This window comes from Lithobates pipiens, unplaced genomic scaffold (assembly GCF_037356315.1).
Source record: "Lithobates pipiens isolate NorthernLeopardFrog02 unplaced genomic scaffold, aLitPip1_a1.2 Scaffold_28, whole genome shotgun sequence".
Classification (NCBI taxonomy): Eukaryota; Metazoa; Chordata; class Amphibia; order Anura; family Ranidae; genus Lithobates; species Lithobates pipiens.
The window spans coordinates 208,216,699-208,239,878 of record NW_027507789.1 but is presented as its reverse complement, the minus strand read 5'-3'; the positions used below and the strand labels follow the sequence as shown (position 1 = coordinate 208,239,878).

At 45.2% G+C, this 23,180-nt stretch overlaps 1 protein-coding gene across 5 annotated transcripts in view; it reads right to left on the bottom strand.

Moving 5' to 3' along the window:
* Positions 1-23,180, bottom strand: part of ZNF512B (zinc finger protein 512B) — a 73,024-nt gene that overhangs the window by 29,604 nt on the left and 20,240 nt on the right. For 3 of the 5 annotated variants that reach the window (XM_077460393.1, XM_077460394.1, XM_077460389.1), the window contains 5 exons: positions 21,204-21,355; positions 13,999-14,070; positions 13,558-13,686; positions 3,882-4,006; positions 388-480 (listed from right to left, as the gene is read on the bottom strand). In XM_077460393.1, coding sequence (XP_077316519.1) covers positions 388-480; positions 3,882-4,006; positions 13,558-13,686; positions 13,999-14,070; positions 21,204-21,355 — 571 coding nt within the window. Of the gene's footprint in view, positions 1-387; positions 481-3,881; positions 4,007-13,557; positions 13,693-13,998; positions 14,071-21,203; positions 21,356-23,180 lie in introns of all 5 variants that reach the window. The other 2 variants (XM_077460390.1, XM_077460392.1) reach the window with 1 other exon arrangement.

The following is a 23,180-nucleotide window of genomic DNA, read 5'->3' as shown; positions in this document are numbered from 1 at the left end:
ACAGGCACTTGCACTAATCAAATGAAAAACCTGACAGGCTCGTTGTACCCAAGTTGATTGATCAATCAACTTGGGTACAATCAGCCTGCTCATACATGGTTCAAATTCTCATCCAGTCCTTGCTGAACCAGCTAAGATGCAAACCATCTATGGCTGGCTTTAGTCGCATGCCCCTCCATACCTAGAAGTATGAACAGGAAACAGAACCGAATGTGCTGAACAAGGTGCCAGTGGAAAAAAGAAAATATATAGATCTGGTGCTGGAGATGGGTGGAATAAGGCAAACATGTTAAATTGCCCTGAATTGGTAAAGTACAGGATTTTGTTAACCCACCAAAGGATTATATTCACATTGCTTTATTTGGATGCGTGTGTGTATTCTATTACCTTATTGACGTGTTCGGCCATAGTGTGGTAATTCAGTCCAGCTTTTGATTTAAACTGTTTCCTGCAGTGCTGACACCTCAGAGCTTCTTGGAGCTGATGGAGAGAGATCCAAAGTCAGAAGCACTTTCTTAGGAGACATAAAAAAATGGCAGGCTAAAAGGAGAAGATTACTTATAAACACATTAGGCCACTTTAAAACATCCCCGAAAATGAAGCAGGTTTGCATGTATACATTTTCAGCTGCCATCAAGGATCCTGCCATTTAAAATGGACTTCTGTGTACTTGATGTGATGCCCATGTCACACTAGCCATCCTGACACTTGTAGCAACTCGCCAGAGACAGGTCCAATGTTCCTGGTCCCCAGTGGCTTCTGCTGCCAACCTCCAACATCACTACAGGCCACAGCAGTGAGGTGGAGAACAGCAGAGGGAACCACTGAATGCAACAGGAAACAGAAAATCAACCCTTCTGAAAGTGCTGGTTTCTGAGGAGGCATCGGGGATAAGGGAGTTCGGTGGCACATGATGAGGAAGGTAAGCCTCCACTATATTTCTTGGAGGGAGTTCTTTTATTTAAAGTTTCAATTTAGCGAAAGTGTCAAGAGAGCAGAAAGAACGGTATTCTACAGTATTGTTTCGCCACAGGCTGAACCAGCTAGGCATGTACTCCATCACTGATACCCTAATGGAAAGTGAGATTCTGCTGATTTTTCACTGATGATATGGCACCATAGCGGCAAGTGTAGTCTTTTCCGTGATCCTAGCAATTTCATGCCAGTATTAGGATCACTAATGTGACATGGCCCTTACATCAAATGAGATTTCTGAGGATTCCTTTAGACTTCTGAAAACGTTAGCCCAACTGACCATGAAAAGTCATATGGGAAAAGTTCTGCTCAATTGTTTTTGGGGATGTCTTTTTATATCTGTAGCTTTTTTCCTTCTTATTTTTTGTATATTTGATTTCTGCCACTAAAGACATGTGCCATATAAACTTCAACAGGGTAAGAATAAGAATTCATTATTATTTAAAAAAATTAAAAATTCCCTTACGCCGGGTTCACATACAGTGAGTACATCCCTCACATTTTTGTAAATATTTTATTCTATCTTTTCATGTGACAACACATGGCCAAAGAAGTTGAGTGCACGTGTTCAGCATCATATCCAGAGGTTGTCTTTGGGAAATAGATGTATGAGTACTGCCAGCATTGCTGCAGAAGTTGTAGGAGTGGGGGATCAGCCTGTCAGTGCTCAGACCATATGCCCCACACTGCGTTAAATTGGTCGTCCCAGGAGGAAGCCTCTTCTAAAGATGATGCACAAGAAAGGCCGAAAACAGCTCGCTGAAGGACATGGATTACTGGATTCATGTCCTGTGGTCCGATGAGACCAAGATAAACTTATTTGGTTCAGATGGTGTCAAGCGTGTGTGGCGGCAACCAGGTGAGGAGTACAAGTGTGTCTTGTCTACAGTCAAGCATGGTGGTGGGAGTGTCATGGTCTGGGGCTCCATGAGTGCTGGTGGCACTGGGGAGCTACAGTTCATTAAGGGAACCATGAATGCCAACATGTACTGTGACATACTGAAGCAGAGCATGATCCCCTCCCTTCGGAGACTGGGCCGCAGGGCAGTATTCCAACATAACAACCCCAAACACACCTCCAAGATGACCACTGCCTTGCTAAAGAAGCTGAGGGTAATGGTGATGGACTGGCCAAGCATGTCTCCAGACCTAAACCCTATTAAGCATCTGTGGGGCATCCTCAAACGGAAGGTGGAGGAGCGCAAGGTCTCTAACATCCACCGGCTCCATGATGTCGTCATGAAGGAGTGGAAGAGGACTCCAGTGGCAACCTGTGAAGCTCTGGTGAACTCCATGCCCAAGGGGGTTAAGTCAGTGCTGGAAAATAATGGTGGCCACACAAAATATTGACACTTTGGGCCCAATTTGGACAATTTCACTTAGGGGTATACTCTCTTTTGTTGCCAGCGGTTTAGACATTAATGGCTGTGTGTTGAGTTATTTTGAGGGGACAGCACATTTACACTGTTATACAAGCTGTACACTCACTACTTTACATTGTAGCAAAGTGTCATTTCTTCAGTGTTGTCATATGAAAAGATATAATAAAATATTTTTAAAAATGTGAGGGGTGTACTCACTTCTGTGAGATACTGTATGTGCAGCCACGGGTTCATGCCTGGGATCCGGTGCATGTCTGGTCAGCAGTTCAGGTGCGATTCAGGTCTGAATTTTTGCCTGAATTCACACCTGAACTGGACCCTTTTGCAATCTGCTCCACGGTCGCTCTGGACCTGAGTGAACCTGCTCCATTGAGAGCCGTTCACACTCGCATGTTATGCGAATTGGATGCGGGGAAACATTGTGCACATATGTGAACTCAGCCTTAGATTTTATTGTGTATGTCTGGGCACATTGGCAATCTATAGAGGGGTCTGACAGCTTGGAGAGAGATAATCAGAGCACTTGACATTCCTCTCTTCAGCTGACATCTACACCAACTGCTTAATCTTAAAGTGCTTGTCAAGCTTTGATTTTTACTTGTTAAAAACAATAAACATGTTGCACTTATCTGCTCTGTGCAATGGTTTTGCACAGAGCAGCCCTGAGCCTCCTCTTCTGTGGTCCCCTGCCGGTAATCTTGACTCCTCCCCCTCTGCGATAGCCTGGCTCAGCCCTGCCCCCCCCCCCCGCTGACAGATTTTGACTGACAGCAGCGGGAGCCAGACAATCCCGTGAGAGCCGGGTGAGGGACTGCTGCAGAAGAGCTCAGCGCTGGATACAGATTGGATTCAGATGAGTATTTAGGGGTGGGCTGGGGGATGTGCTACCATTAAAAGTTTTTTTTTTTACCTTAATGCAGAGATTGCATTAAGGTGAAAAACCTTTTGGCTTTACAACCACATGTAGTTACCCAAATAGCGACTGCATCCAATCAGTTGCAGTCACTGTTTGGGTATTCTGACAGCCACGGATTCCATCTGTCACAATACAATAGAGGGCAGCAGGAGATTCCTCCAGTCGCGCTGTTTGGCATGGATGGGGGGATTTTTTTTTTTACGTATATAGCCAGCTTTAGACAGAAGACCACTCTAGTGCTACATTTGAAACAGTATTCCAGGTTGAGTTATCTCTATTCATTTTGAAGACAGGAATGAGCATTGACTGAAAAATCTAATTTTCAAGTTTATCAATTGATCTGGGATAAATTATTTTCCGTTGATCACATTTACCCATAATAAATAACCTGCATGTGGAGATGGCCAAACCTTCAAAAGTATTCCTTCAAATTGTGCAAGCGCAGTTATGATACCACCATAAAGTCTTGTTCATTTGCACTAAGCAGCTGGTGGCTCTTAAGGAAATTGTAGTTTGTGGGCAACTTTGGAGCCACCCATTACCCGCTGTGAACCTATAAAGATGCACAGTGCAGAGCTGCACACTGGTTAACACATGTTGCGCCTCACCTGCTCACATACATCCATGTGCTTCCGCAGTCCTGCCACCGTCTTGCGGGTAACCGATCCACAGTTCGGACAGGTCACCTCCCCCCTTTTGTTAGTCTGTCGATGGAACTTGTCGTCCACACTGCCTGGTACAGAGGGGGTGGGGGGGAAGAAGTGTGAAAGTGATCCTTATCCAAAATTCCATTTTATTTACAGGAAAGCACTGCTTTTATTAAAAGTAGAACGCTAAAAGCCCAATTCCATATTCTGAGAAACTTCCCACCGCCCTGCTTAAAAAAAAAAATTTTTGAAGAGGAACTTTAAGCCTAAAGGGAAGTTCTGCTGATCCTCCTCCTTCCCCCTCCTGTTCCACTTTTGGGGAACAGGTACCTAGTTTTGTCAGGTACCCACTACCAATTCTATGCCTAGGCGAACCCAACAGATGTTCTCCCTAACCCCCGCAACTTCCTTGGCGGCGGGACCATTCACAGGGTACAGTGCGGCCTCATGCATGTGGAGCCATCTGTGAAGCTGCAAGGAGCCACAGCCGGCCTCCCAGGCTCAACATGGTGGTGCCAGGGACCCAAAGACTGGGAAAGAATCGGCTCGGGGGAGGACAGTGCTGGATCCCTGGACAGGTAAGTGCCTCTTTATTAAAAGTCAGCAGCTACAGCATTTGTTTTTTTCAAAAACTGAAGATCCTCTTTTAGCACTACTCACCCTTCTTCATGCTCTTACACTGCCCTCTGCTTTCTTTTCTGAGGCCAGTCCCATTCCAAGTCCAGGCGGTCATGGACACATTCATTGGGGCTGCGTTATCATAAAGCCTAGACCCACAGTAGAATCCTGCATAGAATGGCACTCCACAGCCAAAACTGGAGAAGTGGAAGGACCCCGCCAATTTGATTGGTCAGAAGACACCTGGAATTTAGGTATGTATACCGGTACAGGCTCTAAAAGGATTCCAACATTAAATTGTAAGTAAACCCCCCCATCCTTTTCAGCCAAGGAAGCTGCCATCTTTGCCTCTGTTTAATCTACAACTGCCATGATGCTGCACATGTGATCAGTTATGACACCAGCCATTGGATTGTTTGACAGTTTGGTTGAGAACACACCCAATGGGAGTGTTGCATTTCTGGCACGTGCCGTAAATTAAACTTGTTTTATGGATGGTTCTACTTCCGCTTTTAAGGTCGGGATCGACCCCAATGCCTGACCTGTAGCTGGCTCAGCCTCTTGGCATGCCGAACCTGAGCCAGCCGCTCCCGCCCCTTCCACAGCCCGGTGCTCCAGTGAGTGCTGGAGGGGCAGAGACACCGAGCGTGAATTGACAGTCACCGCTCTCTGCTCAGTGAAGACCAAGAACAAAGTGGTCAATGGCCATGTGTTTCATTCTCAATCTCAGAGCCGGCAGGGGAGAGCTGCAGCATCCACCAATGTCACAGTCATGTAGGCAAGTATAGATGTTAAATTTTTTTTCAATCCCACACCGAATCCTTACTTTAAAGGACATATAAGGTTTTTCATTTGGTACACTGGTAAACCTAACGCTACGCCACACCATGAAATTTTGAGTGCAGTGGGTGAGTCTGTGATGTCCTGCACTTACAGCATGTCCAGCATTTACAGTATGAGAGTCATTCACTGAGGAAGACTGATGGCATCTTGTGGTGTTCCCATAGGACTTATTACCACCTACAACCAACTTTTGTTTCCTCTATTATCTTTATGATTAACTTTAACTGAACTGGTATAATAAAAAAAAAGGTACATAATCTTTCCGGTGGCATTCTCGGTTTATCTTTCAGCTCTCTCCTCACATCCTGGTCACAGAAAAAGCTATTATCAGTAGATCCCCCACTACTTTTATCCTGGGCAGCCTTAAAAAAAATGATGATTGGAAGCTGACATTAAACAAACAACTGGATAGAAGTTTTTTTCCTTTTTAGGTTCCAAGATCTGTGGTCTCATACACCAGTTTGGATCCTCAGTCAAGTTGTTACTTCCCCTCCCTCCTTCCATTTTTCATGGCTCTACCTTTATTGGAGTATTGTTGCTTACATTTGGCGGTGTTTATGGTGATACCTGGTGATAGGTACAGTTATTTGGTGCTCAAGTACTAAAAGATGGACCAGGTGGTTTGGTTAAAAGTTTTCACGGTGGTATTGGCCTTTGTGTTTAAAAGCGAAAACGAAAGTTTCCATACTTACCTGTCGAATGGTCCTGCATCGGCGCTGGCATCTTCTTTTGAGTTCTGGTCCTCAGGCCTCTTTACTGGCTGGCAGGGAATGACATCACTCCTGCGCATGCACAGGAGGCTATCATCCTGACACTCGGAGGCCAGCCCAGCACTGTAAGCTGAGCTGCGTATGCTCAGCTCAGTTTACAGTGCCGGAGGAGACGGTGAGCAGGCAGGTGGGGGTGGGGGGGTATTGCAGAAGAGACCGTGCATGTCTCTTCTGCAATAAACGCCTGCCTGCTTGCAGGTTTTTTTAACAGCGGGACTTTACATAGTTAGGTTGAAAAAAGACACAAGTCCATCTAGTTCAACCATAAAAAAAAAAAGAAACCATAAAAATCATGCAATGTCATATAACCAATCCTATACCCACAGTTGATCCAGGGGAAGGCAACCCCCCCCCCAGAAAAGCATGATCCAGTTTGCTACAGCAGGGGAAAAAATTCCTTCCTGATCCCCAAAAAGGCAATCGGATTTTTCCTGGATCAACTTTACCTATAAATGTATTATGTACATTTAGGAAATAATTCAGGCCTTTCTTAAAGCAATCTACTGAGCTGTCCAGAACCACGTCTGGAGGGTGTCTATTCCACATTTTTACAGCTCTTATTGTGAAGAAACCTTTCCGTAATTGGAGATGAAATCTCTTATCCTCTAGACATAAAGAGTGCCCCCTTGTCCTCTGTGTTGACTGTAAAGTGAATAACTCAAAACTAAGTTCACTATATGAATCCCTTATGTATTTGTACATGGTAGTCATATTCCCCCCTTAATATCCTCCTCCCAAGAGTGAATAACTTCAGTTCCTCTAATCTTTCCCCATAGCGGAGTTCCTCCATGCCTCTTATCAGTTTGGTTGCCCTTCTCTGCACTTTCTCCAGTTCCCTGATATCCTTTTTAAGAACTGGTGCCCAAAACTTAACTGCATATTCCAGACGAGGTCTTACTAATGGTTTGTACAGGGGGAAAAAAAATGACATCTCTCCCTCTGGAGTCCATACCTCTCTTAATACAAGAAAGGACTTTGGAAACCAAAGCTTGGAATTGCATGTTGTTATTGAGCTTATGATCTACCAAAACCCCCAGATCCTTCTCCACCATTGATCTCCCAGTTGTACTCCCCCTAGTATGTATGATGCATGCACATTCTTAGCCCCCAAGTGCATAACTTTACATTTATCAACATTAAACCTCATCTGCCACATAGTCGCCAAATTAGAAGGTCGGCTTGTAAATTGGAGACATCCTATAAGGACGTATTCCACTGCATAGCTTAGTGTCATCTGCAAAGACAGAACTGTTACTTTTAAACCCAGACCCAATATCATTTATAAAGATATTAAAAAGTAGGGGTCCCAGCACTGAACCTTGAGGTACACCACTGATAGCCTTAGACCATTCAGAATAAGAATCATAAACCACTACTTTCTGAATTCTGTCTTTTAGCCAGTTTTCTATCCATTTACAAACTGATATTTCCAAGCCTGTAGACTTTACCTTACACATGAGCCGTGTGTGGGGAACTGTGCCGAACTTTAGTTCCACTTTAAAAGTAAAGGTGTGGTGTAATACAAGGTTATAATATTCTGTTTGAACCCAAATAAAGGGGTCACGGCCATAATTTTCTGCGCTTCAGTTGCCTGGTTTTCTTTATTATCATGAATAATCAGATTGTTACTGTGTGGGTGGTGTAGGGGTGGTTGCTTGTGAGGTTGTACAGTCCCATGTGGGGTACAGCAGCAGCTTTTGATGTTTTAAACGTCTTCTGGAAAGCTAATAAAAAAAAAAAAAAAAAATGTGCCCGGAGTTGGGCTTTAAAAAGACACTAGTATCCACTTCAACATGCCATCAGAATTCCTGTGGGTGTATGTGCCAACGGTTTTATAATTCTGCTTTACAGGGTACATTCATGTAAAAAAGAATCTATAAATATGTTAATTAGAGCCGTTTCACTACTTCAAGCTTTCTGTGGATGACTCATAAAGGAAATTAAAAGAGATGTATTATTCATGAGTGGAGATGCTTTAAACACGGCTTTGACACATTGGGGCTTATATAAACCACTGAAACTCTTAAAAATATATATATATTTTTGCTAATAAAGTTTATGGGAATCAGTGACCCCTGCCAGGTTCTTTTTGCTGTCTTTGTGCCCCACTGGGGTGATTCGTCTTCTCTATTTGTCTCGGTGAACAGGTTTTGCTTTGCACACTGCAGTGCTGCACAGACAACGTCTGCTCCTCTCCCTCAAAGCAAGTTTATGGATCAGGTGTGACCTGTATGAAGACAAAGCAATCTATACAAGACCCCGAAAGACAGGAAGGGCCTGATCAGGTCTGCCTGTCAGTTTTTCAGGCGGAACCTGATCAGGCGGTCGACTCACCCCTATGGACTGGCCAGTGTAAAACAGACTTGTGTCCGTTTCCACCCGCCTACCTCCGATGCCCAAAAAATAACGGAAGGATCTCTGTCCTCCTCCGTCTAGGCAAATTGGTTTAGAGAGCTGTCAGATGTAAATGGACAGCGAAGTCTGTTTACTCTCAGCAGAGCAGGCTCTGTCTGTGCCCACTTTGCATAAACTGAGAGAACACGGATGGCTCATCTGCCCGCTCCGCTCTGATTATCAGGGAATCAGTGGACAGATTCCCTGCTGATCAAATCGGAGTCTGCCCGTGTGAAAGGGGCCTAAAGCCTAGTACACACTTTGTTTTTATTCATTCAACGAAGTGGGATGAAGGGAAAAAAAACTGAAGCACTGCTGCACTAACTGTTAATACAGCAATCCATTGTGCTCTGCCCCCCCCCCCCCCCCCCCCCACCCAGGACACCCTGGTCAGCGCTATTAGCGACTGGCTGAGAGCACCAATTGGATGCTGATCGGCAGACCTTTTTTCGGTCAAGCCCCTTTGACAGAAGCAGCGGCTGGCTTCTGTCAGACCAGCTGCCGTACACACAGGCCAAATGTCGGACAGTTTCTATTGAAACAGCAGATGCCGCCCGATATTCGGCCCGTGTGCACTAGACTAAGGCTGAATTCACACCTATGCATTTTTAGTGCTTTTTGCAGATTTGCACTACAGAATATGTGCCATAGGAAACCATGTTAAATGGCCTGTAGTAGAAATCTGTAAAATGCAAAAAGCACTAAAAATGAATAGGTGTGAATCCAGCCTTAAGGCAAAAAGCACTAAAAATGCATAGGTGTGAATCCAGCCTTAAGGCTAACTGAAACTGGGTACATACGGATTGAAATTGGCTGGTTCTCCAGGAACTGGACAGCTTTCAATCCCTGGGTAGCCCGATGTGTTCAACAGAAGCCGATTGTTTTCTGTAGAATGTTCCTGATGGAAAACCAGAATTTAATCAGCCGCCGCAGCCAGTAGCTGCAGTGTTGATCAGTGTATTCTTATGAAAGGGGGTCCCCTGTGATAATCCAATAGCGCAGCTGGGGAGATTCCTGCATGCACTCCTGTTTTAGTGACAACTGTAGAATTTAGGGTTCCCCCTCGCTTTCTATATTCAATGCACCCGGAAAGTATTCACAGCACTTCACTTTTTCCACATTTTGTTATGTTACAGCCTTATTCCAAAATTGATTAAATTCATTATTTTCCTCAAAATTCTACAAACAATACCCCATAATGACAACATGAAAGAAGTTTGTTTGAAATCTTTGCAAATTTATAAAAAAATAAATAAATAAATCCCATCTACATAGGTATTGTGAATACTTATGTAGATGGGATTTTTTTATGTTTTTTTTTAGCCTTTGCTCAATACTTTGGTGAAGCACCTTTTTTTTTTTAAATCAGAAAAATATTTTATTGAACTTGACAGGTTAAAACATCATCCAATGTGCATGTACATAGTAAAGACCCTTTAATCATCAACTTACACATTATTGCGTCATTGCCCCACAACACAACATCTCCAACATATCTCTTCCCTCCCTCCGATCCTCCACTGACACGGCCCATACTGACACGGCCCATACCTCTCCCGATTCATCCAGAGCACATCCCATACGTATTATCCCCACTAGGGACATAACAACAGTCAGGACATCACAAGCTCATTGGAGCACAATCCAGGCGTATCCAGCCATTGTGCCCATATAGGTTCAAACCTGCTTAGGCATCCCCTATGTTGATAAATGTATTTTTCCATAATCAGGGTTTTCCCCATATGTGTTATCCATAAGGCGCTAGCAGGTGGTAAAGCTGACTTCCATCCCATCAGTAGTACCTTCCTGGCTTGGAACAATGCCTTTCGAAAGTGCAACTCTGACCAGTTCCTCAGGGACTACCTCCTCCAAAGTCCCAAGTATGCAACACATTGGGTCCTTGGGTACCTTCATTTGGAATACCATATTTAGCGTATTTATCACCTCAGTCCAGTACCGAGCTTTGGACAGCGCCACAGGAGGTGGATGAGGTCCCCTCCTTGTCACTGGCAGCGGCAGCACACAGGGTCTGACAACCTGCCCATCCTGTGCAGTTTCTCAGGGGTGTAGTGTACCCTCAATATTATGTACAGTTGGGAGACCTTTTGGGCTACATTTAGAGAGCAGGTGGTTATTGACTGCAATGCTTCCTCCCATTGATCCCCCATAATTTGGCCTAGGTTCTTCTCCCATGTTTTCACTGCCCTGCAAGGATAGGCCTTTAGATGCCTGGCGAGTAACATTTGATAACATTGAGATATAATTCCTTTAGTTGAGTTGCTCGATTGCAGCACATGGAACACCGGGGTGGGTGAAACCACCCATTCCCCTGCATCCCCCTGAGCCACAATCGCATGCCGTAACTGGTAGTAGGAATACCACATGTTGGCTGGCACATTTAACCTGGTTTGCATTTCCAGAAAAGAAAGCAATCTACCATTTTCAAATATGTGAGATAGCATAACTACACCCTGTGCCTTCCATTTGGGCCCCTGCTGTAGCTGTGAAGCACCTTTGGCACCAATTACAACTTCAAGTCTTTTTGAGTATGACGCTATAAGCTTGGCACACCTATTTTTGGGCAGTTTCTCCCATTCTTCTTTGCAGGACCTCTCAAGTTCCATCAGATTGGACGGGGAGCGTCGGTGCACAGCCATTTTCAGATCTCTCCAGAGATGTTCAATCGGGTTCAAGTCTGGGCTCTGACTGGGCCACTCAAGGACATTCACAGAGTTGTCCTGTAGCTACTCCTTTGTTACATTGGCTGTGTGCTTAGGGTCGTTGTCTTGTTGGAAGATGAACGTTCGCCCCAGTCTGAGGACCAGAGCGTTCTGAAGCAGGTTTTCATCAAGGATGTCTCTATACATTGTTGCATTTATCTTTCCCTCGATCCTGACTAATCTTACAGTTCCTGCCACTGAAAAACATGCCCACAGCATGATGCTGCCACCACCATGCTTCACTGTAGGGATGGTATTAGCCAGGTGATAAGCAGTGCCTGGTTTCCTCCAGACATGACGCTTGCCATTCAGGTAAAAGAGTTCAATCTTTGTTTCATCAGACCAGAGAATTTTGTTTCTCTGAGAGTCCTTGAGGTGCCTTTTGGCAAACTCCAGACGGGCTTTCATGTGCCTTTTACTGAGGAGTGGCTTCTATCTGACCACTCTATCATACAGGCCTGATTGGTGGAGTGCTGCAGAGATGGTTGTTCTTCTGGAAGGGTCTCCTCTCTCTACAGAGAAACACTGGAGCTCTGTCAGAGTGACCATCGGGTTTTGGTCACCTCCCTGAGGCACTTCTCCCCCGATCGCTCAGTTTGGTCAGGCGGTACGCTCTAGGAAGAATCCTGGTGGTTCGAAACTTCTTTCATTTACAGATGATGGAGACCACTGTGCTCACTGGGACCTTCAATGCTGCAGAAATTTTTCTGTACCCTTCCCCAGATCTGTGCCTTCATACAATCCTGTCTTGGAGGTCTACAGACAATTCCTTGGACTTCATGGCTTTGACATGCACTGTTAACTGTGGGACCTTATATAGACATCTGTGTGCCTTTCCAAATCATGTCCAATCAACTGAATTTACCACAGGTAGACTCCAATTAAGTTGTAGAAACATCTGAGGCTGGGTTCACACTGGTACGACAGGACAGTTGTTCCACTTTGGATACAACTTTGCCCTGTGACTCGAAGTCCGACTTCAGTGAACAGGATCCGACTTTGATCTTCGACAATACCAGGCACTGTGTCTGGTATGAATCTTTAGGGGGAACTCCACACAAAATGTTAAAAAAACCGACACAGTTTCCCCCTCCAAGAGAATACCAGACTCTTCGGTCTGGTATGGATTTTAAGGGGAACAGCCATGCCGAAAAACAGAATGGGGTCCCCAAAATCCATAACAGATCCTTATCCGAGCGCAGGGCCCGGCAGGTCAGAAAAGGGTGTAGGGATGAGCGAGTGCCCCCCTCCTGAATCCTCAACATGGGGGGGGGGGTTGGGTGCTTTAGGGCAGAAGAGCCAGAGAGGGGAGAAGAAGTTGGAAGAGATGCCTAATAAATTACTTTAACTGGTTCCCGACTGGCGCACGCCGATGTATTTTGGCAGAATGGCACGGCTGGGCAAATGGGTGTACCTGTAAGTCCCTTTAAATTTGCCGCTGTGCCATCACGTGTAAGCCAGCCGGGACCTCCGTGAGTTGTGTCGCGGGTCCCGCAGACTCGATCGCCGCAGGGATACCCGCGATCGCCTCACTGAGAGGAAGAACGGGGAGATGCTAATGTAAACAAGCATCTCCCCGTTCTGCCTAGTGACAGTGTCACCAATCTCTGCTCCCTAAATTTGGCGTTGAGTTCCCCTTCAAGATCATCAGAGCACAAGTCGGATCAGTTAGGACGGCGATCTGACTTTGATCCAACTTCAGTGATATTCACTGGGCTGAAGTAGGACCAAAGTCTGACCAAAGTAGTGCAGGGAGCATTTTCAAAGTCGGACCGACTTGTGTCGGACCAGTTAAGACGGCTCCCATAGGGAAACATTGATTTTCACACGTCATGCGAAATGAGCTCCCAATGTCGAAGCATTTAATGCACCAGTGTGAACCCGGCCTAAGTGGAAACAGGATGCACCTGAGCTCAATTTCGAGTGTCATGGCAAAGGCTGTGAATATTTATGTACATGGGATTTTTTTTACCTTTTTTATTTGTAATACATTTGCAAAGATTTAAAAAAAAAATTATTTTACGTTGTCATTATGGGATATTGTTTGTAGAATTTTGAGGAAAATAATGAACTTAATCTATTTTGGAATAAGGCTGTGACATAACAAAATGTTGAAAAAGTGAAGCTCTATGAATAGTTTCTGGATGCACTGTACTTTAGGCACAATTTAGCACACCTCGAGTGATATTGCAGCTTGATGAACCGAGGCTGAAGTGTGTTTCACTTATTAAAAATGAGGGATCTCCTTTCTCATATACAAGAGCTGTCATGGTATAGGCTAAAGTTTCCTACCTGAAGAGGCGGTCATGATGTGCCCCAGTTTTATACAGGGGGCCTCCTGTCTCTTCTTCGTCTCCCCTGTTCTCCCCCGTACAATCTTGCTGTGTCTCACCCTGGATTTGTCTTCTGCTTTTCCCAGGCCTGTGAATGGAACATGAGAAACTCAGCAAAAAATCCAGGCACATATACAAGGAGGTATTATATATATGTATGTGTATCTGCCTATTAGCTTCTTGTAATCCCCTTCATGGTAGGACTCAAACTGGACAAGGGAGGACCAGCACTCAGAGCAAATCCCACTCCATTGCACAGTACTTTAGATGGAATAAAGAGAAGCCCTCATATACTTTAAGCAAAGTAATATACTATCTGGATCTGTGAGGGTAATCTATGTCCACAATGAAAAAGAGGCTGGCAAGGTAAGTGAGTGAGCATATGAAGAATGGCACTTACCTTTCAAGCCAAACGTGGTGGTGATGGAAGGTTGCTCGCCTGTGAACTTTTTGGGCGTTTTCTGTTTCCTTCCTGACTCCAACCAGAGCACAAAGAAAACCGCTGCATTACAATCATTTAAAAGAAATAGATGGGGCAGAATAGAATAGTAAAAAAAAAAAAAAAATAGAAATTGGATTTCTACAAAAGTCCCGGCTGTCTCAGAGCGGTTTTTAGGAGTTTCTATACATACAAACGTATAGAAGAATTCACATGACCGGTACTCAACCAATATATCCACGTGGAGGGTCTGGGTCAAGCCCCCCTTCTCACTTTTAATATCCTGCCCGCTTCTACCCCCTCCTTCCATACTTTATTACAGACCTTTTCCCACCCTTCCTGCTTATAGGCCTTCCTAATGCCCCATACACACACGGTCGGAAATTCTGATGGAAAAATCCTGATCAGATTATGTTGTCGGAAAATCCGACCGTGTGTGGGCTCTATCAGACTTTTTCCATCCGAATTTCTGATGGAAAAAGTTTGAGAGCTGGATCTAAAATCAAATCAAAATCAGACTTTTTCTGATCGTGTGTAGAGAATTCCCGAACGCACAAAGTGCCACACATGCTCAGAAAAGCTATTGGCTACTGGCCTCTACCTAGTCCCGTCGTACGTTTTGTAAGTCACCTCGTTCCGAACGATCGGATTTTCTGACAACTTTGACCACAAAATCCGTCGGATTTTTTCAGACGGATTTTGGGCGAAACTTGTGTTGCATACACACGGTCGGACAAAGTTGTCGGAAAATCTGATCGTTCTGAACGCGGTGACGTTCATTGCATACGACGGGACTACGTAGAGGCCAGTAGCCAATAGCTTTCGTCTAGTAATTTATTCTGAGCATGCGTGGCACACTTTGTCCGTCGGAATTCTCTACAAACGATTGGAAAAAGTCTGATCGGATTTTGTTGTCGGAAAATTTTTAGATCCAGCTCTCAAACTATTTCCGTCTGAATTTCCGACGGAAAAAGTCCGATAGAGCCCACACACGGGAATGGTCCATTCAGATTATGTTGTCGGAAAATCCGATCGGACTGTTCCCGTCAGAATTTCCGACCGTGTGTACAGGGCATAAGTGTACGTATGCATGATTCTGCACAGAATGACTGCTCTCTAGCAGTAAATATTCTATGGGGCGGTCAGCAGGTGGTTAACAAAATAAAAAAAAAAATGCACATTTTACCTCTTTACAAATGCTGCACTGGAAAAAAAGAAAACCCGCCACTCCAGATGAGATAAGGAAGCCTAATGATCCAGCAGGCGCTCGCCTCCGTACACAATGAAATTAGAAGAAATGGCCGCACAACACTGTAGATCAAAATCCTCTTTATCTGGACATCCCAAAAAATGACAGGCATCGGAATGCTGGGTAGACACTTTTCGCACACTTCACGTGCGCTTAGTCATTACTAAGCACACGTGAAGTGTGCGAAACGTGTCTTCCCAGGATTCTGATGCCTGTCGTTTTTGGGATGTCCAAATAAAGAGGATTTTGATCTACAGTGGTGTGCGGCCATTTCTTCTAATTACAAATGTTGCACTTACAGAAAAATACCTGTTGATCTGCCAGAAAATCTGTGAGCTCTTCACTTCCACTACAATAGCTTCACTGAAATCCAATGAAGTGTCGCCGTCCCCCCGTCCCCCCCCGCAACTGGACTACAAACTGCCTCCGCCTCTCTTTATGTCCATGGCATAAGAAGGCTCTGTAGTCAGCAGAGGACAATTGTGCAGGGCTGATCACCCTGGAATTTCAGGGTAGCAGGGGCAGAGTGGAAGAAAAGCTAGGAGTTCACTGGATTTCTGGCATGAAGAATGGGTATTATGTCCTTGCTGCATCTTTAAAAAGGGATAAAACGCAGCAAAACGTGCGTGTTTTGCAAAGATGATGTGAGGAGTATCTGCAGCCTTTTTGCCCAGACAAACATTAAACAAAGAAGAACTGTGTAGTACAGCACACAATACAAGTGCAGTACAGAAAAGCACAGAAAAGAATAGTAAAATCACAAAATAGCAGACAATAAAACTATTTGGCATACGATAGAAGAGTGCATGACAGCACAAAATGGAATAGCACAGGACGTAATAGTGTAGAACAGGATACTTCAAAACAAGATTGTATAAAACATTATAGGGCAGAGAAATACAGAATAGTACGGAAAATGTATTAGGGTACACCTGTCTAGTACTAAGTAGGAAGCTCATCTTATCCTAATATTTTTATATGAAACCATAAAGTAAAGCTCAGGTTTATTCTGCTTTTATATTGCCTTCCCTGGTTCTTATCCCCCCCCCTTTTTTTTTTAATAAATAAACCCCTTCAATTTCCATGACATACTTTATATTAGACACAGTGAGACAATCATAAGGTCTCTGTGCTTCTCTATACAATGCAAGTGTTCCGTCAGATTAGGCAACCCGTCAGAATGTGTAGCAGAAGTGACGTTTCATCGCTGCCATCTTTCTACACCCCGCACTCCTCCACTATAAGGATACACTGAGAAGGGGGAAAGCAGACATCTTGTTACACCCACCAGAGTTTTGCATTTTACACTTATTTTTAACAGTAAACTGAGTTTATATAGTGAAATACAGTACTTAGAATTCCGTCTGAATGTTTAGATGTTTAATTTTAAAAGCAGCGGCAAGCCTGCTGATCTCAGAGGTTTGCTCATTGGACAGAAGTTCGCTGCTTTTAAAATTCAACATGTAAACATTTTTAGTACAGTTCTAAGTACTGTATTTCCCTATATAAACTCAGTGCACTGTTAAAAAAAAAAAGTGTAAAATGCAAAACTCCGGTGGGTATCACAAGATGTCCACTTGCCCCCTTTCTCTGTGTATGCTTACTGTGGAGGAGTGTGGGGTGTAGCAAGATGGCGACGACGAAACGTCACTTCTGTTACACATTCTGACGGGTCGCCTAATTAGACAGAGCAAAGGCAGATCATTGCTGGTGGGAGGGGCCAAGAGGGTGCTGTACATAGCTTCCACTAAGCATTGCAGCACCCTGCCTCAGATCTCCTCTCAGGAGTCCTCAGCCTTGATGCAAGCAGTGAGCTGGCGCTTGGCAAGAATTATACAAATATCACAATGCCTTGATGGGTGAATGTCAATCTGGAGGAGTGAGCTTTCCTAAGCCGGCTCCATTTGCATGCCTAGGTGATACCCACGTGTGACGATGGGTCTCCACAGTGGCAGTTGGTGCTCAATTTTTAGGTGGGGGGGGCAAACCACCCGCCACCGCTCGTCGTTCACTCATCCATCCACCCACCAGCCACGCACTTTCCACCATCTAGGTCGCGGGCAGCTTTGGATGCTTTGTGCACCTCCTCGTCCTCGGCAGCTTCCCCTACATCTCCTCCTCGGCCAACACGGCTGCTTCTCCTCTCAGAGATCTCTCAGAGGTCTCAGGACCTGCTTCCTTATTGGCCAGGAGGAGAATATGGAGGACAATAGTGAATATGAATTTGCTAGTGTCACACAAGTGGGTGGGCTCAGGGCGCAATGCTCTGTGCCCTGAGCCCACCCTTTTTGAAGCCAATTAAAGCCTGCAGCTCTAATCACGTGCTTTCGTAAGAGAAAAAATACTCCATTGAAATCCATGCATCCAGCACCCTTCATGTAGATTAGGGGGCCGGACACGTGGATTAGGGGGGGCGGCGCCCCTGTGCCCTGTATGGACGGGCTGCCACTGGGTCTCCATGACTGAAAAGACTGAAATCTGATGAGTAAAAGCAGCAGGCCTGGGAAAGGGCTAAATGATCCTGGATCCAACCAGGACAAGAGGCGGGCTACATCTGACTTGCTGCGGCTTCTAATGCACATTGTGAGAGGCTCACAGTGTGCAGAGAAAGAGTAATCAATTTCAGTACAGGAGAAAAGCCTGGACAACTGAACACAGGTAAGTCTGGAGCCCAGCTAGTGGTTGTAAATGCACCAGTTTTGATTTAATCAAAATAATAAACATGTGATACCTGCCATGTGTAATGGTTTTGCACAGAGCAGCCCCGATTCTCCTCTTCTTGGATCCCCCATCCGTGCCCCTCCCCCTGCTGAGTGCCCCCAGAGCAAGCCACTTGCTCTGGGGGCATTTGTGCATGCTCACTGCCAAGCCCAATCAATGGACACAAAGAGAGTGGGGCTTGGCCCTGCCCTCTCCCTTCTCACTGGCTGTGATTGACAGCAGCAGGAGCCAATAACTCCTGCAGCTGTCTCTGAGCCATTGAGGAGGGAGAGAGCCCAGAGAGCTGCTGCTTTCGTGCACATTGCTGGATCAAAATCGGGCTCAGGTAAGTTTAAGGGGGAAGCTGTATGCAGAAGGATTTTTTACCTTAATGCAGAGAATCCATTAAGGTAAAAAAAAAAAAAAGTCTGCTTTTACAACCACTTTAACAACTCCAGCCCCCCTACCAAAAAGTTAAAAGTCAATAGCTACAAATAGTGTAGCCACTGACTTTTACTATTAGGGCACTTACCTGTCCAGGGATCTTGCGGTTTCTTTGCCCCAAGCCGATTGTTGAATAGGCTCTTGGGTGCTGGCGGTGCCATCTTGCTTAAGGGAAACCAGCAGTGAAACCTTGCGGCTTCACAGCCGGTATCCTACTGCGCATGTGCGAATAGCGCTGCACTTTCTCAATTGGCTGGCTGCAGAGAGGGCTGAACATCCGGCTGAGTTTGCTGTGGCAAACTCAGCAGGAAGTGGGAGGGGGGTACCTGTCAAAACTTGGTCCCCTTTCTCCTTCCCTACAAGGTGTCAAATGTGGCACTAGAGGCAGGGAGGAGGCAGACAAGCCGAGCCTCTCCTTTTGGGTGGAGCTCAGCTTTAAGTTTTCACAGAATTTCCAGTCTTCTTTTGTCATGTTTTGGTGATCCTGTGCCCACTGTAGTCTCATTTTCCTGCTCCTAGCTGATAGGAATGGAACCTGGCATGCTCTGTTGCTTTCAGCTTCTTCAAGGTGCACTTGGTTGTCATTTGAGAAAGGCCGGTCTGCACCCCACTACTATAAAGATCACTCATCTGAGTGGCTGTGCACTTTCTGCCTGCTTGACCATGTCTGCCCAATCTCTTTGACTTCTATTAACAAAACGCATTCGACCAAAATGAGGATCACTGCATTGACCAGGTGTGAAAATCCTAGATCAGCCATTTCTTATGCTCTGCCACTGATACCAATAATTGGCAACTAAATTGCTTGGATCGTGCAGCTTCTCTATTGGTTATACTACAACTAAACCTCTTTACCATGTCTGCATTCTTTATGTATTGAACCGTAGCAACATGACATGTTTTGTGTTGAAGTAGATATATAGTATCTCACAAAAGTGAGTACTCCCCTCACATTTTTGTAAAAATTTTATTCTATCTTTTCATGTGACAACACTGAAGAAATGACACTTTGCTACAATGTAAAGTAGTGAGTGTACAGCTTGTATAACAATGCAAATTTGCTGTCCCCTCAAAATAACTCAACACACAGCCATTAATGTCTAAACCACTGGCAACAAAAGTGAGCACACCCCTAAGTGAAAATGTCCAAACTGGGCCCAATTAGCCATTTTCCCTCCCCAGTGTCATGTGACTCGTTAGTGTTACAAAGTCTCAGGTGTGAATGGGGAGCAGGTGTGTTAAATTTGGTGTTATCGCTCTCACTCTCTCATACTTGACGCTGGAAGTTCAACATGGCACCCCGTGGCAAAGAACTAGGCTATAAGAAGATTGCCAAGACCCTGAAAATGAGCTGCAGCATGGTGGCCAAGACCATACAGCGGTTTAACAGGACATGTTCCACTCAGAACAGGCCTCGCCATGGTCGACCAAAGAAGTTGAGTGCACGTGCTCAGTGTCATATCCAGAGGTTGTCTTTGGGAAATAGATGTATGAGTGCTGCCAGCATTGCTGCAGAGGTTGAAGGGGTGGGGGGTCAGCCTGTCAGTGCTCAGACCATTTGCCGTACACTGCATCAAATTGGTCTGCATGGCTGTCGTCCCAGAAGGAAGCCTCTTCTAAAGATGATGCACAGGAAAGCCTGCAAACAGTCTGCTAAAGACTAGCAGACTAAGGACATGGATTACTGGAACCATGTCCTGTGGTCTGATGAACTTATTTGGTTCAGATGGTGTGAAGTGTGTGTGGCGGCAACCAGGTGAGGAGTACAAAGACAAGTGTGTCTTGTCTACACTCAAGCATGGTGGTGGGAGTGTCATGGTCTGGGGCTGCATGAGTGCTGCCAGCACTGGGGAGCTACAGTTCATTGAGGGAACCATGAATGCCAACATGTACTGTAACATACTGAAGCAGAGCATGATCCCCTCCCTTCAGAAACTGGGCCCCAGGGCAGTATTCCAACATGATAACGACCCCAAACATACCTCCAAGATGACTACTGCCTTGCTAAAGAAGCTGAGGGTAAAGGTGATGGACTGGCCAAGCATGTCTCCAGACCTAAACCCTATTGAGCATCTGTGGGACATCCTCAAATGGAAGGTGGAGGAGCGCAAGGTCTCTAACATCCATCAGCTCTGTGATGTTGTCATGGAGGAGTGGAAGAGGACTCCAGTGCCAGCCTGTGAAGCTCTGGTGAACTCCATGCCCAAGAGGATTAAGACAGTGCTGGAAAATAATGGTGGCTACACAAAATATTGAAACTTTGGGCCCAATTTGGACATTTTCACTTAGGGGTGTACTAACTTTCGTTGCTAGCGGTTTAGACATTAATGGCTGTGTGTTGAGTTATTTTGAGGGGACAGGAAATTTACACTGTTATACAAGCTGTACACTCACTACCTTACATTGTAGCAAAGTGTCAATTCTCCAGTGTTGTCACATGAAAAGATAGAATAAAATATTTACACAAATGTGAGGGGTGTACTCACTTTTGTGAGATACTGTACCTAAATAAAGTGGCCACTAAATGTATATTATTTAAAGAACACAACAGCACAACAAAATATACTAAATGAACAAGGGTTACCATAGCCTAGTAACAAAAAAATAAAAAAATAAAAAAAAGAGTCTGTCACAGAATAAAAGAGACAGGTATAGTACATAACAGAACACAAAACAAGCATTGTATACAACAGGACATAATAGCGTTCTATGGATCAGCAAATAAAAGGAGGAGTCTCTCTCTTACTGCTGATATTAAGCCCCACCCCCTTACTGTGCTTCATCCTCTCTGGATCCTCATCGGACAGACAGGCGTCTCCCTGTTTCACCCTGCCCTTGGCGTGCGCCATGTGTCCGTTCTCCTCTGGGGGGGTCATTGTTGTCTGGTTAGACCCCCTGTTGGTTCGGGGTCCTCTTTTTACCACCCTAGGAGCAACAGAAACACTGGTTAAACAGCAGGCCGATGTCACAAGTCTATGCAAAATGTTAACTATCATCCAGGATACGGTCTGCAGCATTTAAACTAATTGGAGAAATTGGACTTGGGCCCTTTTCACGTGGGCGTTCCTCTGTTCCCTCACGTTTTTTTTTGTGCTAGAAAATCAGATGAAAAATGGATCCGGACTTAAGTTTTTACATCCGTTGTGTACATCCGCTTTCTAACGAATTTCTAATTTTTGGAACGATTGGAATTCGGATTGGTCAAAATGTGATTGACCGATATGAATTGTATTTGAAGATTAGCTGGTTCCTAAGGAGTGGGCCAGCAGCTGAATGTAAAAAAAAAAAAAAAGAAAAGAAAAAACATTACCCACAATACAAAAATTGTGAAAAAAAAATGTTTGGGGGGGGGGGGGTCCCCCAAAATACATACTCGACCCTTATTCAAACATACCCTCAACCCCCGGAAGATGTCGTCAGGAGGGGGCCACCCCTTTAGTTATTTAAAGTGGTTGTAAATCCTTACAACAGACTTTGACCTACAGGTAAGCCTAGATTAAGGCTTACCTGTAGGTCCTAGAAATATCTCCTAAACCTACACGGTTTAGGAGATATTTGCCGAAAGACAGGCACCGCTGTCTACAGCACATGCGCCGTAGACAGTGGCGCGCAGGCGCACTGAGCGCGCCACGGTCAACGGCGATATGCCGCGAGTGGCGGCTCCCGTGCGCATGCGTGGGAGTGACGTCATCGCGGCTTCGCCGAATGACAACGGCGGAGCAGCGAGACCCACCAAGAATATGGATGTGGCGGACTACAGGGGACAGCGGTAACTTCGCTGGCTCCTGTGTCAGGTAAGTGACACATGATGGACTACTATGCGATGCACAGTAGTCCATTATGCTTTACCTTTGCAGGGAATGAAAGAGGAAGTAAACCCATCAGGGTTTACTTCCTCTTTAAGAATGGTCAGAGGTCGAAGTGGTCAGACGGCGGGAACCTTCGTCGGGTACGGACCTCTTTTTTTATTTATTTTTTCTTCAGGTCACGACGTTCATCATGATTGACGCTGGATTTCCTTCGGGGGACATTGTTTTGGATTTTTTTGATAAAGGAATTGCGAAAAAACTGTTTTTTTGGTGAATCAGTAGGGTTACATACTCATTCACTAAGGGGCGGGATCTGGAGGCTTGCAGTTTCCGATAAGACCCCTGTCCACAGACCCCGCCAGGGTTGTGGGGAAGAGGCCCTTGTCCCCATCAAAATGGATACAAGGTGCTTGTCAAGAGTATGCTCTCTCATCCCCTCACTTTTCTGGGGGCGGGGCTGCATGCTCGGGTTTGGTATGGATTTTGGGGGGGGGGGCAGGCCTTTCTTTTTTTTTCTTTTATTGCCATGGAGTTCCCGGACCTGAAGGGCCTGGTATGGATTGGGAGGAGGTCTCCCACACAGTTTTTTTTTTACAATTTTATTTATTGCCAGCAATCATTTTTACATTCAGCTGTCAGTGGTTGCTAGGACAGCGGTTGCTAGGACGCCGGCAGGTGCCGGCTCCTAACTGCAAATATAAACACAGACCATTTGACAATAATCTAGGACTGCTCCCGTTTTAAAACGGAGGAAGAATAAGGCTTTCTACGGTTTCAAAAAACGGTTGCTGACGAAGGAGAATGTCAGCGGGTGTCAATGGATGATCATCCGCTTGCCCATAGAAATACATGGGTGTCCGTTTTTCATCTGTCAACGGATGGACAAATGGAACACACGTGTGAAAGGGGCCTAACTGAAGATTCCTCACTAGTGTTCTCTG